Below are 14,978 nucleotides of genomic sequence, written 5' to 3'. Positions count from 1 at the left end.
CGGAATTTACAACTCCCCTCTGTATTTTAATATACTGCATCTCTCAGTTTGAATGCCCTGGATGATGAGTGAAATGCAATACTAGAGAGTTCAGCTGGATTTTACAAGCACACTCTAAGTTACATAAGTATTTTCCAACTATGTCTTCTTCATTTTACAATAACCCATCTCCTACAGAAGATACCCCAAACCCCAAATATTTTAGCTACAAATGACTGCAATAACCAGTAACATACAATAAAATAAATGTTTTATTTATAAAATGTTGTATGTCACTATGCCAAACAAGGATAGACATTCAAAGAACAGCATGTTAGTTAACTTTGAATTCTCTTCTATTACTTTAAAAAGTCCTTTTCAGGTGTCCTACTTAATAGGTTCCAAGAAGAATGTTTTTTACGCAGCCCATGTTATTACAACAACATGTAATAAAATTTTAAGTAATTTAGCCCAGCAAACTGAGTACTCATTAAGAAACAAAATTAGTAAAACATATATGTATATTCCCAGTGCAAAACCTCTGCAGAGAAAATGAAACTGGAAGTGAGGTGATACAAACTCATACCAAAAAAAGAACATGCATTTTCTTAATAGAAAACTAACTTCCAAGGGAAAAAATGATGGGAACAGAACTATCTGTTTGAAAAGTTATACACTATATGGATGGTATTTATATCTGCAGTACATAAAAGAGCATTACTTTAGTTCAAAACATGATTACCTGCTAACTTCAGAACTCAAGTAGCACAGCAGATGAATGGCCCAAAGCAAAGGTCCTGCATATGTTGCAAATGCTGTAAGGAAGATAACTGGTATCTCCACATAGCTTTCTAATCCCACAAAACCCGCTGAAACATCCACAGTAGCAATGCCATTTGAATTTCCCTTAAAATAGGAATAAAAAAGAAAAGATTTAAATATCTTTAAAGAAACATTCAGAATACATTAGAATAATATTAATTATTGCACCATTTAAAGACTTACTGTTTAAGCCACTTTACAGTACAGCCATAATCTTTACATCTGAATTTCAGTAAAGCACCTTACCAAACAAGAGCTTCTATTTTGGATTTACAGACTAATGAAGGCATACACAGCATGATCTTTTGCTTGTCTTATTTTGACTGCAAATTAACATGCCTGTTGTTTAATAAATTACATCAAAAAAAGATTTTAAAGTAAGCAGCTACACTTGCTGCTTTCAGTCACAGTAATGAAAAAAACCGCATTTTTCATCACACGTGGTTCAAACACAAGATGTTAGGCCTGTTGCCAAAAATGACACCAGGAAATAAATATTTCTTGCCCTTAGAGAGAACAGGGCTCTAATTTAGAGCTGCAGTGGAACACTACACCACCCACTCGCTCGCCCCACAACACAAGTTGCTGCATGTAACTGGATTAATACAGGCATTTAAAACCTAGAAAGAGAAAAACAAAAGGAACATACAGCAATGAAAATATCAAGAGCTGTCCAAGACTTGTATGTTTTACCTACCAGTGACTAAGACTACTAAATAACAAGAGATAATATAAAATTGAAGGAAGCATTTTCCACTGAAAATGCCCAAGTATTTAAGTTTACTCAAATACCTAAAGTAGCAAACACACTGCGTGATTAAGGCAGAATATTTCTTACCTAGGCAGGTCACAGACATGTCTCCTCAGACTAGTGTGAAAGCTCTCAGACATTCTTACCATACCTGGAGAAGCTGATTGGTTTCTACAGCATTGGATTCTAACAGCTATCAAACTCTCTTTTCCCCCCTACAGAATCCCAGAACAACCCAAATGTAAGGGCTGTCACCACTGATAACCTCAGACCCAGTCGCAGCAGCCCATGTGAGGTGCAGCAGCTCCCGCTTTCCCTCCAACTAACCCCCCCTCCTCTCACCTTAGTGACTGCAGTCTTCTTGAACTGCAAGTTACCCCAGTGAGGAAGTGCTATCATCAAATACACGTCTAGGCTGCTCATGAAATCCAGAGCACATAGGGAAGCACAAAAAAATAAGTGGCTTTTCAGGCACATAAGTAACTAGGCACCAGGGACAGCAAAAACCCTGTTCCTGAAACAGCTCTAAAATCTAAGGGCAGAAAAGTCATCTGTGTTGACAGAACCATTCAGACCTCATTATTAGTAGTCACTGTTCCCATGAATCCTACCATGAAGATATCCCCAGAACGTAAGGGGAGCCTGAAGCTGTAAGAGGAAAATAAGGTATGGATTTCACCAAGACATCATACAGCAGAAAAAATCTTGACTTATAACTGTCAGTCTTTCTCATTTTGACCTTAACCATGCACCACGGTAGTAAATTATTGTTATACTGCACCAGTGTAATAAGTTATTGTTATGCATTTAGCATAATCTTCAGGAATGACAGCAGCAGAGCAAAGCATAACTAATGATGAGCAGCTAAGGAAAAAGGATATTTGTGCCCTGGAACCTGTAAGATGAGACTGAAAAAGAAAGCTGTAAAACAAGACTCATTCTGAGGTTTAAGGGGTATAGACTTAGGACATGGAAAGAGCAGAAAGGTCAGACGCAGCACTCTGAGAGCAGGGCAGGATGCTGCTCCTCAGCAAACAGAAGTTTGACAGGGACAAGTCAAACCTGCAGGGACAGAGAATCCGCTTTCTTTTTCCCCAATACCTGTCCACAGCAACAGGTATTTTCCCCGCCACATCTGATTATTTTCTCTCCTCTCCTTCTCCTCTGTATGATGCGTGCAGAGTAGAAAAGCTGAGACATCATGCTCCTGAAGAGCTGAAAGGTCTCTTCACACTTATTGCTCCACCTGCACATACACATGGTTCATCCTTGGCACCTTCGGTCAACTCCCCATCCCACTGCATTTGAGAAGGGGCAAGAATAAATGCAGCACCTGGGAACGCACGTCACTGGTCCTGCACACAGGGAAAAAAGTTGTACTCTCCTCTGGAAGGTAGTGAGGGCAGAGGAAGGAACCAGGAGGAGGGAACAGTGCTTTCAACCTTCTCCCCAGCTCCCTGTGGTTACTTTCACACAGAGCTGCCTCCACCTATCTTTGACTTTATTTAAAATGATATAGCTGTAGAACAATGAGAGCAAGGATACACACACTTGGATCCACACATAACTGACCACACTGCATGTTAAGTGTCCAGACATCCCACTCTCACCAGGAATCTGCTGAGCCTCATGGATGGCTCCACAGTTACTACTGGAAGAGTCCTGCTGAGCAGTAAGGAGCTTTTTTTTTTTTTTTTACATTAGATATCTTTCTCCAAGACTAATTCATACATCTGAACTGAATTTTTGTTGCTTACAACTTCTAATACTCCACACAATACATAAGTAACTGACAATTAGAGTGTCTGCTTTTATTTTAAAGTATCACTTAAGTATTTCAAACAGTGCAATAGTTTATTGTGGTAAGGGCAGAAAGTGATAGGAGACAATGCACTATTGCACAAAAGCATTCCACAATAACCTGTCATAATCTAGATCAACAATGCACAATGCAGTGGCTAGAGAAACTACCCAGCATACTTGCTGCACTAACAGAGCAGAATACTTCCATAGACAGTAATGAAAACAATCTAGAACCCTCTTCAAAGTTGCAACAATTTTTCTGAAAACTTTTCAGATACCACATCACTCACTGAATATGAGCTATTACCTGCAGTATCTCAGTGACTCTCACTGAGGGTCACTCAGTCACTGAGAAGTAAAGAGGTGCAAGACAAAACTGACATACTTCTAGCTTGTTTAATGACTGAGTTGAGACAGCAGACTGTTACCGCAGTTCAACTAAGCCTGTCACATAATTGTACACCTTTCTAGTAACTGGAATTCTATAAACAAGCATAGAATGCAGAATTTATTTTAATTATTTGAAGCAAATAATTTAAGGCGAAAAAATGAAGTCACTGGAAAAGGTTGGCCAAAAAGGTTCCACTGCCTCTGTCCTTGGAGGTTTCAAGACCCTTAGCAACATAGTCTGACCTCACAGCTGATGCTGCTCTGGGTTGAACTGTGGGCCTTCTGAGGTCCTCACCAACATAAATTATCCTATGATATTTTGAAATCATAACAAGAAAAAGCTGTAAGCCACTTTAAAATATGACTCAGTCAATCTCTCTACCTAAAGGCAATAAGAATTAGATATAAATGATTCTGAAAATGTACAAACCTATCCTGTTCTCCTCTAGTGATAAAACGTACCAGAAAGTATAAAAAAGCCTTAAAGGTTTTGAGACTGTATTTTCTTTCTCCTCTTCTGCAGATATACTTTTCTAATGGTGGGAACAAAAACCCCACAAGACTAATAAATAAATACATGGAATTTTTGTTCATTTATGTGCTTTCATCCAGGGTAACTAAAATATTTTAAGAAATATTTACAGCAACAAAAAAATTTTAGGAGCTGCTATAGTTAAGAGGAACAACCAAGACATTTATTTCTATTATCAATGCATTTGAAGGGCACGTAACAATGATAAAAACATAGTGTACTTCTGGGAAATGACCAATGAGTTATGAGACCTGGACAACTCACAGCTTAGGAAAAAACAATCAGTCATTCAACCTTCTTGAAAAAATTCATCAATCATTTTTCAAGCTTGCAATAATATCTGGACAAATAAGTAGCATTCTGACTAGATATATTAATTTTGCATCTGTTTGACAATAGTGGAGTATTTTTAACCTAGCTTCTCTTCATCAATTTACACAAAGCAATAAACAAAGACCCTAACTACTAAAACAAGACTGAAAACAAAGTAGTTTTACCTAGCTCTACATAAATAACACAGGACTTTGTCCAGCCTGAAAACCTCCAAGCATGAAGACTGCACAACCCGTGTGAGCAACCTTTTCCACTGCTTAGTATTGACAACAATTTTGCTAAGGTCTGGAAAAAACAAGTTAATGCGTAGTCTTCCCATGTAAGTTACAACTGTTGAATGAATTTGCCTTTTAGGTTCACATTGTCAGAGAGGAGCAAGGGCCAGCTGGTTCTGCAAGGGAAGGTAAGCTGGGAAATGAGCGTGAAAACAAGGCAGGTGAGAGAGCAGTAAGTCAGTGAGACTGGGAATCCTCAGCAGTATATCCAGCTCAGGACTGGATCCAGAGGCATCGATCAGGGCCAGACACAGTCCAGGGATCACACAGCAATTCTGAAGTGACAAGGAAGGTCCAAGATTAGGCCAGGAAGCCCAGCCACCAGGTCCAGATCAAGATGAAGAAGGTACGAGACAGGCATAGATATGCACGCTTCCACAGCTGTGACACAGCACAGGCAGTGAAGCATCAGATTAAAAGCAGCTCCCAAAGGAAAGGAGAGCCAGGCTCTTCCTTCTAGCTTTTCTCCCAACAGCTCCACTCAGTGAAGGAGATGACCTTGAACTCCACTATACTAAACTCCTAGATAGGAGATGCACTCAAGGCCCTGGCATAGATTAAGTGTAGAATGCAAAACCACGTGTAAGCTCAAGGAATTTGCTTTCAACCCATACGTTGTTTGGTTTTTTACTACTTAAGATCAAAATATTAGCTCCACACCCAGACACTTTTTTTTTCCTCACTTATATCAACTATACAAACTGATTAATGAAAAGTAGTATCTCTCCCTATGAACCTTGTTTACTCTGTACACTGAGGATTTTCACAGCTATATTTCCATAAAGTCTTTAAGGGCCCTACAATACTTTTTTGAATGGACACTGCCTCATGCACTAAATATGCTATTCTGAACAAGGTTATTTTTATTCATGTCTTGGTTCCGGCAGGGATGGGGTTAATTTCCCCAAGGATGTGGCAGGGTATTCCATGTCATGTGAGTTATGCCCAGGCTATACAGGGAAGCTGGCTCGCATTTGTATATTCCTTTATCGGTGTTACTGTTTTTCTCTTTCCTTTGCTGTTCTGTTAAACTGCCTTTATCTCAACCCACGAGTTTTGCCTTTTTCTTCCAATTTTCCCCATGGCTGTGGGGGTTGAGTGAGCAGCCACGTGGTTCTTTGTTGCCAGCTAGGGGCAAACCACGACAACTCACTATCATATTCAAAAGGCCATCACTTATATTCTACACTTAGCGAGACAGACTTACTGCTTTCTATCATTACATACCCTCTTGCCTACCAAGATTTAATAAAGGCTCAGCAACATGGTTAAGAAGTCTCATTCTCCTCATAATCACTCCAGGACATGTGCAAAAAGTAGTTCTCTAAATCTCTCTCTTATTTCCAGATGGAAGGGTTTTATATTTATGTTATATTTTTCTCCTGCCTCATTTAGCTAGCACAGTTTAAATTTAGTATTCATCTGATCTACATCAACAACAAATGTCAGTGTTTTTCAATTTCTGTATTTCAACCATAAACCTGCTATCATTTTTATATGCTACATTAAATCTTTATGCCTGTCTGGAAATTAAAAAAAATAGCACCATTGTGAACCCAGCCAGTTTAATAGTAGTAGCTCTAGTAACCAAAAAACTTGAGGAAAGAAAGCCAGTTAAGACATTTAAATCTATGCCGGCAGTGCATATCATGCCTAATAATACAGTTGTGCTTCCTTCACATCTCTCCCTAGCATTCAAGCATAGATTTTGCTCACTCCAGAGGTAGCAAACAAATAACTAGCTGCTACTAAGACAGGCTTAACAGAGATCAATACTGCAGTTGAGAACTTGATGGACTTCTCTGGCAGAAACTGCCCAGTTGTACTTCCTTAATATTTATTGACTATTTGACAACAAATGATACATACTCTGTCTGAAATACAACCCTTTCCTAAGTCAGTCAAAATGTAAGACCTCAGTGTTGATGGTCATGGCCAAGACAGGTAGTTGCTAAATCTGGGACCCCTGCAGTTTACTCAGTATGAATGGTGTATCTTCACTGGGAGGCACAGAAGTAAGGAGGAGACCTCAAGGCTGTCAACAAGCAAAAACCTTCCTGTTTTTCCCACAAGGTAAAGAAAAAAGATTAAATGGTTTATTCAAACAATGGAAGTTTATTACTAAACCAGAAAGCTACATCATGAAAAGTATGGGTACTTTCAGAGTTCCACAGTCCATCAATCAGGTAAAGAGCTGGAAAATGCACATAACCATGCAAAATCACCTATAGCTTCTCCTGAGGTGAGCTATCCATACTCGTCCATGGTATACCATACTCGTCTATGGTACTCTTGAGATACACATAAACACTTAAACCTTGAGTGCCTGCATCTGTCACAAGAGGTGTGAGTAAACAGGGGAACCTGCATTGCCATGAGAAGAGAATGTCTGTAACACACCTGAAGGGGAGGTTACCTCTATGTGTTTGGGAGGTGGGGGGCCCCAGTGCAAGGGCAGGGGCTAGATCTTTTTCAAATCAGGTATACAGAATGACATAGCAATTGATGAGTGTTCATCTGTTGTATATCTGGTATGGATCCTGCATCTGCAGTTCAGTGACTGCCAGTTAATTAAGTGCCATTTATTAATATATGACTGCCAATTAATTATGTATCACTAAGAAATCAGTAACACACTTCAATCCTGATTTTAAGCCACACAAACTGAGCAGGTTTTCCCCTGCAACAAGTAATTCATGTCCTAGACTCTGAACTCAAATAAAAGGGAAGGAGAAACTTAAATATATCCAAGAAAATTTATTAATGAAAAAGTGGCTTTTGTCGGTTGTCAGGTTTTTGATTTTCCCTGGTAATGCAAACCAGAATGCTACATACTGAGCAAACCAAGATACAAAGAGCATGAAATTAAACAAAATTTCTGGAAGAAGTTTCTTCCATCCTTGGATCTACAGTCACAGACGGTAAACCTATTCTCAGAACAAATTCAGAGAAATGTACCTATTGAATAGAGAGCATAAATTAGATTTTGAGGGACTTTTGTAGCCTCTGTAATTTTATGAGCTACCAACTCGACTATTTTACTTTTCTACACTAATATTTTGCACATCAGATAACTGTTTTCAATTGTGATGGGGAAAAAGAAAAAAAAAAAAGCCCAAACTCTTAGCCCTGTATGATTCAATTTGTTCTTTTCCTTATCTGCAGAACCATTTGTTCATCAGAGAATAAAAGAACAAAGGTAACATCTGAAGACTTTTATTTTGGTCAAATTCTTAATCTCCATCCTAGAAAGGGCATCTAATGTAGATGTAGTTACAGCATTTTTGAAAGAGAACCAAAAACTTATTCTCTAAGGAGTGGGGGGTGGAAGAAAATTCCATCTGTCTTGACTCTTAAAACCACTTTTTCCCTCAGCAGAACCGATTTATCTACTTTTGAAACATCTCTAGGATGTTGTGAAAAGAGAAGAAATAGAGAATCATAGAAGGGTTAGAGTTGGAAGGGACCTTCAAGATCATCCAGTTTCCCAGGGCAGGGTCATCTTCTGCTAGACCAGGTTGCTCAAAGCCCCATCCAGTCTGGCCTTGAACACTTCCAGGGATGGGGCAATATCCAATCTTATTTCCAATAAGAGAAATAGAGATAAACAGAGTAAAATAGGGAAAATATAGAAAGAGCCCACAATCAAAACTCTTCTTCCTAAAATCCCTCCTGTTCTATTACAATCCACTTGTCATTTTATTCTGCCTTAGGCATGCTGAATAGGCACACACCTTGGTTTTCCAAATAGACAACTAAAAAAACTTTGAAAAAGACTGTTGGCAAGTTCTTCTGAAACTGATCCATTCTTTAAAGGGCCCAGTGCTAATAAGAGTAAGAATTTGTCAAAATTTTTGCTAAGCTGCTGCTAAAATCAAGAAGAGTCTCTTCAAAAGTGGAGTTTTCAGACATGTGATGGGACACAGAAAGGCAGCTCTTTATGTGGATCTGCTCTATTTCATATCTCAGACTTAATAATAAACCTGCATGAGAAACAACATGAGGGAAAACACCTTTGTTCAGCTTTTACCAGAAGTTTTGGTAAGTAACTATCACTCTTCATTCTACAGATTTTAGAGTAACAGGAGATCCATAAAGACCAATCATGCAATCTTGCTCACAAAAAAGCAATGGAGAATTTCTCCTTCCTGAGCTTTGAATGCTGTGTTTAGCAGCATGTCTGTGCACAAGAGCTTGTCACAACTAATTTTTAAAATATCCTCAAGTTTGCTGAAATCTGTATCATACTGGAATTTATTACTTCCAAAGTAAACACATCTAGAAGAAATGTCAAAATTGCCAGCAGGGTGATGAAGCCTGGGCAGATGCCCTGAAAATGCAACAGGATATCCAACAGCACAATGTGAAGCCAATTAAAATGGAATCACTTCTTCCAGTCTTCTACAACACAAAAAAACTTCTCAATTTCAAGGGTAGTTGAAAGTGCAAAAAATTAGTCATTAAAAAGAAAAACCTTAAAAACGTATGTCTACCTTCCCACTAACACCAGTATAAAACCACCCAACACACACTATCAGATCTAACTGTTCCCTTTACCTTGTGCGAGAAAGAAATTGACTGGTGGACCCATGCCTTGAGCTCCTTGAAAGAGAGACCAGGCCTTTAACCAGAAATAAAACAAGATCACAGGAATCTCATCTCCTCGCTGTGCAGGGCTGAAGGCATGGAAGGCCTACCAGAGAACAGTGAATGGAGGAAAGTGTGCTAGGGGCGGCAAGCAAACCCCCTCCTTGCCTGCCTCCCCTCCCCAGGTACCTCTGTATAACAGGTATGAGGCCCTGGGCATGGCAGACCAGCCAAAGGACAACGAGGCTGACAGTCCAAATACATCAGAGGAGTTGCCAGGACTCTACTGGATCTGCTGCCACTCAGAGGCACTTCAACAGGCTTGAGAAATGGGCTGACAAGAAGCTCATGAAGTTCAGGAATGGAAAATTTCAAATCCAGCACTTGGCGAGGTATAAATCCATGCCCTGGGTCAGGCTAGCAGCTAACCATATTGAAAGCAGCTTGGCAGAGATGGACACGGGGATCTTGGTGGACACTACGTTGTCTATCAGCCGGCCTATTTGCCCTTCGTGCAAAGGCCAACAGGGCCTGGAACTGCCTTAGGGAGAGTATCACTAGCCAGTTAAGGGAGATGCTTCATTCCCTCTACTAAGCTGTGGTGAGATCACACCTGGGCTCCTGGGTCCAGTTCTGGGGTCCCAAGCACAAGACAGACATGGATGTACTCGATAAAGTCCACTGAAGCGCCACAAAGATGATCATGGGAACAAAGCATCTGTCATACAAACATCAATCTGAAAGAGCTGGGTCTGTTTACCCTCAAAGGGAGAAGGCTCAGCAGAGATCATAAAAATGTGTAACCTCTGAAGAGTGGGAGTAAAGAAGACGTAGCCAGACTCTGACCTTCTCAGTCAGCCACTCAGCAGTGACTAGCAAATGGATGAAAAGCAATGCACGCAAACTGCAATACAAGAAGTTCTGTTTAAACACCAGAAAAAGCATTTTTACTGTCTAGGGCGGTCAAGCACTGGGACTGACTGCCCAGGAGGTTGCAGAGTCTTCATCCTTGCAACCTTGATCTGGTTGACCTGCCATTGGATGGAGGGGAGGTTGGACTGAATGACCTCCAGAGGCACCTTCCAGCCTCAGTTCTGTGATTTTGTGATTCTGTGAAATTCTCAGCCAACTATACCAAGAATTTATCATCACTGAAAATGGGCGCTTTATGAAAACATCCAAACCATTCTTTATTAGTCCCTTTTCCATAACTAGGATTTTCTTGCCAGCCTACCCACTATTAAATTTCTGGCAGCTGGTTTTGCTTGGTACCTCAGTACTGAGAAGGCCCCACCTCAGCCTCTTGCCAACCCCACTAAGGGCTGCTCTCAAAAGGCCATTATCAGAGCTGACTGCCTGAACAGTAATATTCCAGACATGCAAAACTCATTCAACCAAGAAATGTTACATCCTCTGAGCAGGAAAACTGGGTAGGAAGGGATGAATCATGATGATCTTATCCCCATCAGCAGTTCCCTATCCTGGCATGTACTCTGACTAAAGCCAAGCCAATCCTCAGTCAGTACTAACAGGATCAGAAACAGAGTAGGAAGTACCCTAAGCTTGACGACAGTTTTAACATCCTCAGCCATACCTCAAAAGTAAAGCCAATGCAGGTCTCAACCTTGAAATTTTGCAACAAATTGGAAAGCCTCTCCTCCTAAATGAAAAACAACTTGACTCCCAACTTAGCAAATGCCCTCTTAAGACAGTCTACTACACTAAGTTTCCAACATTATTATAAGTGGAAAGAACCTATCCAGCTTCAATGCTAAAGAAAGCCTTTGTGGACTTGCAACCTTATTTGCAATGCAGAGAACTGTGTTACTGAAATTAGTAAGGCCCTTCAGGAAAGAAGATACTATTTGATATAAGAATGCTAGTTCTTAATGAGACATCACCTTGTCACAGAACTTCCCTTCAGTCTTAAAACTGTATGTAGATCTACTGCTACCCAAGGTTTTGTAAGCCCCAAGAAACAGGGGAAAAAAGCCATCTGCCTTTTATTGGTAATAATCAACTCAAGTTGAAATTTTTAAATTTATTATCACCAGAACACCACTTAGGAGGCCCATTAACAGATCAAAATTGCCCCTGGTATAGGTATTCAGTATTTTTAACACTTTGAGAAACCTATATTGAGGATAAATTATCAAGGTATGCATCTTTCCCTAATTCTGAAAACAAAACAGTTAGAAACTAAACCCTTCTGAGAACTCAGTAAACTCTTCCACGCTGAGATTTAATAGGCATTTTACCCACAATGGACAATGTTTCTTTCAAAAACTATTCCCCCTCCCACCCCTGTAGCAGCGAGAATATTCAGCTTACCTGAAAATAGAAGAAAGCTTGACCAAACCAGTAGTGCATGATAGTAATCTGTGCTGCATCAAATTTCAAAGGTCTCCAGATATATTTTGTTATCATTGTCTGAATCAGCAGACAAAACACCAAGACTGGTAAATTGTGAGGTCTAAATAGAAGGGCTGCTAGTAGAACCAATCCACTATATACTTCCCATAATCCTGTACTCTTCACGTTGGAAACTGAAGAAATAACCTGTGACTTCAGTAAATCTTTAGTGCCAGTAAAGACTATGCCAAGGACAAAGACATAAACAAAACGAGCTTCAGTAATCCCCCTAAAGAGGGGAAAAAAAAAAAAGGTAATAATTAATAAATAAATAAAACAGAAAGATGAGCTATTTAGTAATATCTATTTCACAGGTCAAAAAGTCTCTCAAGAGAGGTGCAAGACCACTGCAGTTCTGCCAAACAGGTTAAATTCAAAGGCTAATACTGGCCAATTTCATGACAGAGCGTTTTTAAACACGAAAACTCTAAAAATGCTTCATACTTAAATTACAACACCTCCAAATTAACTTTAGCATATAAACCAGCTTGTGCTAAATACTAAACTAACCTAAAATATAAAAATAAAATTATATGTCAATTAACATAACCAAAATAAATTTATATTACTATTCAAGTCTAGATCCATAAATATATTCATGTAAGTATGCCATTTGTATAGCATAGTGAATTTCCCCCAAAATACTCCTTAGAGTGATATGGAAACTTTATCTCAGGAATTGACTTAAAAATGACTATTCCCTTTAAGCTGTTCAGTGATTGTTAACAGCTTATTCACACAGTTTTTTTTAATAGTTTTTTTTTTTTAGCGAACCAAGAGGACAGCGGTAGTATTTGAAGTTCCTTATTTCAGTCTGAAGCTTCTGCATACTTCAGACATTTTCTCACCTTACACAGCTGCACAGATATACAGGTATGCTGGTTTATACTAGCACATTTTTTCCTTGTAACTGTACACATTTTTCAAACCCCTAAGCAATCCCATTACATTAAAGTAGGAAGTGTAATTAGCATCTACTGCTGTGTTAATTGCACCTATAATTTCATTGGCTGTTTCATTTCCAGTGAAAGTCAGCTTCTGAAGAAAACACAGCATCTCATCCAAAAAGCTTACAAGGATAATGACCAGTAACCTTAAAAACTGACCTGCTATTCTAGAAGTGCAAGGTCCAAGGAACAAAGAAAATGAAAGCAGATATCCATCAGAATGCACTAATAATCTTATGTTTACTGGGCAAAAGACGCCACAAATCATTAGTGTGAGCTAAACTATAATAATCCAATGAACTCACCAAATAAGCATATTAAAAAAAATTGTAGGTATAAATCTATTTTTTTATCTTGCAAAAGATAAAAATACACATTACCTACACGCTTTATCCATATTTAACATACACTATCCTTAGGGACTACCAGTTACTTTATACATGAGCGGTGAACAAACATGGTCTCCTACAACTACAAAGTTAATATAATTCACTCGAAAGTGAGGATTCTTGAGTCATCTGGACTTAATAATATAAGAAGGATTAGACCACGACACTAGAAATAGTTAAAGCATAGTTACACTTGGTGTAATCAGTATAAATAACTGACCACAGAAAACATCACTAGTCAAAATTTCTAAAAATAAATTTCTCCTTTTAACTGTAACTATTTTTTTTAGACTTTGCAAGGTCATCTTTCTTCTCAAACAATTACTAACATATCAGCTTGAATTCAATCTTTCTTTTCCACATACAGGAATGAGAACTAAAAAGCAAGAGGAATTATAAGCAAGAGTATTTACACGTTCAGTTTTCTTTTTGCACCCACAGAATGAAATAAAAAGGCAAAACCAACACATGATAGTGATGTGGCCTTCCTAAACCTGAATACAGTACTCTGTTGTGTGGTTTAGCTTTCAAAAGTTCAAACTCATACCTAAGGGTCTACACAAAGGGGCTTTAATATTTAATTCCCTTAAATAGCAAGCCTTTGTAAAATCCCTGTAAGGCCCATTGGCCTTCCCCCCCTTTGGAGGGGAGGGAAATGAAAAACAACACAACACAAAAACAACACAACACAAAAACAACACAACACAAAAACAACACAACACAAAAACAACACAACACAAAAACAACACAACACAAAAACAACACAACACAAAAACAACACAACACAAAAACAACACAACACAAAAACAACACAACACAAAAACAACACAACACAAAAACAACACAACACAAAAACAAAAACAGTAACATTGACAGAGTCCCTGTATTTCTGGCTAATGCAGAAATTCAGTGCCCTTTTTCACTATCTCTGGTAATTCTGATGTAATTACCATAAAATATTCAAACATGTGACTTAGAAGTAAAACTTCAGGAAATAGCTTTGGGTATTTGTCACTATTGAATGAGTTAAGTGAAAACTTAAATTAACCAGCTGATGGAAATTCAAACTAACTAAAAAACCAATTTCTCAGCAAATGCACTACTATTATTTTGCTTATGTCAGTATGGTATACACTTGTCTTTTTCATTGCACAATCATTTTTAAAACAAACTCTGAGGAAAATAGAAGATCAAATTACTTCCTTTCATCTTTTAATTTAAATATTATCTTAGTGTAAACCATAGAAGGTGGGACACACTTCAACTGCCTTTTCTCCCTCATCCACATTCCAGCAGTTATCACATTCAGAGTAAACATTTACGTTCAGTAATGGGTACAGGGACAGGTCATTTCAAAGCAAAGATTCTCCATCTTACAGAAGAAAGCATTATGCATGAAAAATGCTGTGGCTTCCCACAGCTTTTTCTCATATTACACAAAACTACCTCTACCTTGCACCTGGATCTGGAGCTATTCCATATCATGAATACACTAAAGATACCTCTAGACACATTTAAAAGAAAGTCCTGGTTTTGTTCCTGGTGGCATTTTACAAAGGCATTTACCATTTAACACATCAGCCATCTAATAAAGATGAGCTAGGGTCACTATGTCAACACATCAGGTAACATCTGAAATCTAATAACAAGTGTCTACCATCTTTTTTGACATGCTGTCTTGGGAGCCTTGCTGAAGATAATGTGTTTGAGGAGTTAGTGATCTTGGGTAAACAATGTCTGCTCTGTTAGGCCTTGTAC

The 14,978-nt window shown here is 38.7% G+C and overlaps 1 protein-coding gene across 1 annotated transcript in view; it reads right to left on the bottom strand.

Moving 5' to 3' along the window:
• PIGG (phosphatidylinositol glycan anchor biosynthesis class G (EMM blood group)) overlaps positions 1-14,978 on the bottom strand; it is a gene marked incomplete at its 5' end in the record, with an annotated part of 89,956 nt that overhangs the window by 30,154 nt on the left and 44,824 nt on the right. The window contains 2 exons of the mRNA XM_082497552.1: positions 722-885; positions 11,804-12,113. Coding sequence (XP_082353678.1) covers positions 722-885; positions 11,804-12,113 — 474 coding nt within the window. The remainder of the gene's footprint in view (positions 1-721; positions 886-11,803; positions 12,114-14,978) is intronic.

This window comes from Vanellus vanellus (assembly GCF_965231255.1).
Source record: "Vanellus vanellus genome assembly, chromosome: Z".
Classification (NCBI taxonomy): domain Eukaryota; kingdom Metazoa; phylum Chordata; class Aves; order Charadriiformes; family Charadriidae; genus Vanellus; species Vanellus vanellus.
The sequence above is the reverse complement of the archived record's forward strand: the minus strand, read 5'-3'. Positions and strand labels throughout refer to the sequence as shown.